At 39.4% G+C, this 3,099-nt stretch overlaps 1 protein-coding gene across 1 annotated transcript in view; it reads right to left on the bottom strand.

Moving 5' to 3' along the window:
* Window positions 1-3,099, bottom strand: part of ABI3BP (ABI family, member 3 (NESH) binding protein) — a 317,931-nt gene that overhangs the window by 56,690 nt on the left and 258,142 nt on the right. Inside the window, exon 24 of the mRNA XM_006868650.1 lies at window positions 1,283-1,348. Coding sequence (XP_006868712.1) covers window positions 1,283-1,348 — 66 coding nt within the window. The remainder of the gene's footprint in view (window positions 1-1,282; window positions 1,349-3,099) is intronic.

The following is a 3,099-nucleotide window of genomic DNA, read 5'->3' on the forward strand; positions in this document are numbered from 1 at the left end:
AGACTGTCAGAAGAATGAGCCGTCTGTCTTAGAAGAAGTACAGTTAGAATGTTCCTTAGAGGTGAGGACTTTGAGACTTTATCTCACGTATTTTGGACATGCTATCAGGAGAGACTAGTTTCTGGAGGACATCATGCTTGGTAGGGAAAATGAGGAAGACCCTCCAGAGACAGACTTCAGTGACTGCAGTAATGGACACAAACAAAACAAGAATTATGGGGCTGGTAAGGGACTGGGCAGAGTTTCACTCATATGTACACAGGATTGCTATGAATTAGAACTGACTCAACGGCACCTAACAACAGCAAGTATTATGCTATAGCTAATCCTATGTTACTAATGGAGTCCTGGTGTGGCACTGTAGGATAAGCACCGGGCTGCTAATCACAACGTTGGTGGTTCAAACCTACCAGTCACTCCTAGGAAATCCTATACATAGATGCTATGAGTTGGAATGGACAGACAGCATGGCACTTAAACAACACAACATGGTATTGCTATAACTGAAATTGAAATTGCACACGTGTATGACTTATGCATAAAGACTATTTTAAAAATACTTTTTATCTCCACACTCCCTGGTGGTATCTGAATCTGTCAATCCTTAAAAATCTCAATCAAGCCTTGTAACTTTTCGGGGTTCATTGTTGTCATTGTTCTTAGGTGCCTTGGAGTTAGTTCCAACACATAGAGACCCTGCGTACAACAGGAAAACACACTGCCTGGTCCTTTGCCAACCTCACAACTGTTGCTATGTTTGAGCCCATTGTTGCATGTACTGTGCCAATATGTCTCATTGAGGGTCTTATTCCCCTTCACTGACTCTCTACTTTACCATGCATTATGCCCCTTTCCAGGGATTAGTACCTCCTGGTAACATGTCCAATGTATGTGAGATGACATCTTGACATCTTCGCTTCTAAAGAGCATTCTGACTGTACTTCTTTCAAGACAGATTTGTTTGTTCTTCTGGGAACCCATGGTACTTTCAATAGTTTTCATAAACATCACAATTTAAATGCACCAATGATTTCTAGTCTTTTTTATTCACTGTCCAGTGCTCATATGCACACAAGGCAACTGAAGATACCAAGGCTTGGGTCAGGGGCACCTTAGTCCACAAAGTAATAGATTAATACTTGAATCTTCAGAATTTTTATATGGTTTTTATTACAATTTGCATATATATTCCGCCTTTGCTACGTTATCTGTTTAAATACATGCTGTGTCTTCCCTGGACCTACTGGTCATTTAGGCTAATGGAAATAAAGAAACAACTTACCAGGTTTGACCTGGGATTTGTCCACTGCTCTGGGCCTCACAGGAGTAGTGTACAATCTGTGTGGTGCTGAAACAGAGGAAACACTTCATATTTAATAACTGAGACTATAAAACACACTAAATAGAGGATTTAGCACCTTGGGTACCAATAATTCTGAGAGGAAGTAGAAGGAATGTTCTGAAACCTCCAATTATGTATTATGGCACTTATGCTAAAGGAAAACGAAATAAGTAAAGTATTGATTACTGGAAATTAAAATTTCACAAGGCAAAATGAGGTAGGTCATTTGTAGTAAGTGTTTAAGATTAGTCAACATTCAATCCATGCTTTTCAAAAGCATTCATTCGGCCAGAAGTTTGCTTAACCCAGTAAGCTTATATCCATCCATCTATCCATCCATTCACCCACTTACCCATCCACTAATCTATAACCTATACATCCATCCATGCACAGCTCTCAATTAGATGTCACTATGGGACAATATTTTGCTAAAACAACAACAACAAAAAACCCCCACAAAGAACCTCAAAGGCAACAAGAGAAATGATTTTAGACAGTTAAGATTAAGAGAGTTTAAATATGTTTTTGTTGTTATTAAGTGCCTTCAAGTTGGTTCCGACCCATACAGGGTTTCCGAGGAGCAGCTGGTGAGCTTAAACGACCAACCTTGCAGTTCAAACGACTTTGTGCCACACCAGGTTAATATGTAGTCTCTGTAAAATTACTTCTGCTCATAAACTTTTAATTGAATAAATCATCACACTTTATCAGGGCTGTAAAGCTTAGGAATGATAGAAAGTGACCTCAGGTACTACCCTAGCCATCCAGAGAGGGTGAGGATGGAGCAAGAACCCAGACAAACCCTGAGATCATCAGGCCTCGTTGTTACTTTCTGCTCCTGTTATCCAGGACCTGACACTGTGACTGCCACTGTTAGGACTTCCAGTGAAGACTTGTTGACTGGATAAATGAACTTTCACTGTAAAGAGACAAACTCTTGAGAGTTTCTGCTGAGATATAGTGGTTATGAATCAGGCTGCTAACCTCAGGCTGCTAACCTCAAAATTGGCAGTTCGAAACTACCAGTTGTTACATGGGAGAAAGATGAGGCTTTCTGCTCCTGTAAAGATTTGCAGCCTCGGAAACCCTGCAGAGGGTCACTATGAGTCAAAACTGACTCCATGGTACTCAACAGCAGCATGGTTTAAAAGTGTGCCTTCGTATTGTAATCTGTCCATCCTGTCCCTGGTCTTCTCTGCCTCTCTCAACATATCATACTGCCTCCCATCATTAACTTTCTTAGCAATGTACTAGCGAGGACTGGAAAAAATTTCTTAAAAAATGTCTAGTAGATTACATAGTTTAAATGGTTTTGTTCACACATTTGAGTAGTCATTTGTATAACCATAAATCAGCAATGCCTGTGCCAACCAAGTTAAAAAAGTTGACACCTGTGAAACAGGTCATAATATAGCTCATTTATAAGGTTCCAATGTAAAGACTGAGGTGAAGACTTTTTGCCATACTTCAGGCCAAACCCAGAAGACTTACACTGGCATTCTGTGTAGGTTTGCTTGGGCCTTATAAAGACCAATAATCAGAGCAGACAGAGGTACTGATGTCATAAAAAATAATTCCCACAGACTTTAAAATGCATGACGATGATGTACAAATGTTTTCCTTTAGGGTGGTAGAGGTCCCTGTTAATTTATTCTAGCTTTTCATATAAATTCCTTTCAATGTTAGGTTGCTTTTAGTTTTTTGTTTTTTTTTTTGATTTTTTTACAAATTTAAAGATCATAGCTCTTATTAGGTTC

Source organism: Chrysochloris asiatica, unplaced genomic scaffold (genome assembly GCF_000296735.1).
Source record: "Chrysochloris asiatica unplaced genomic scaffold, ChrAsi1.0 scaffold00120, whole genome shotgun sequence".
NCBI lineage: Eukaryota > Metazoa > Chordata > Mammalia > Afrosoricida > Chrysochloridae > Chrysochloris > Chrysochloris asiatica.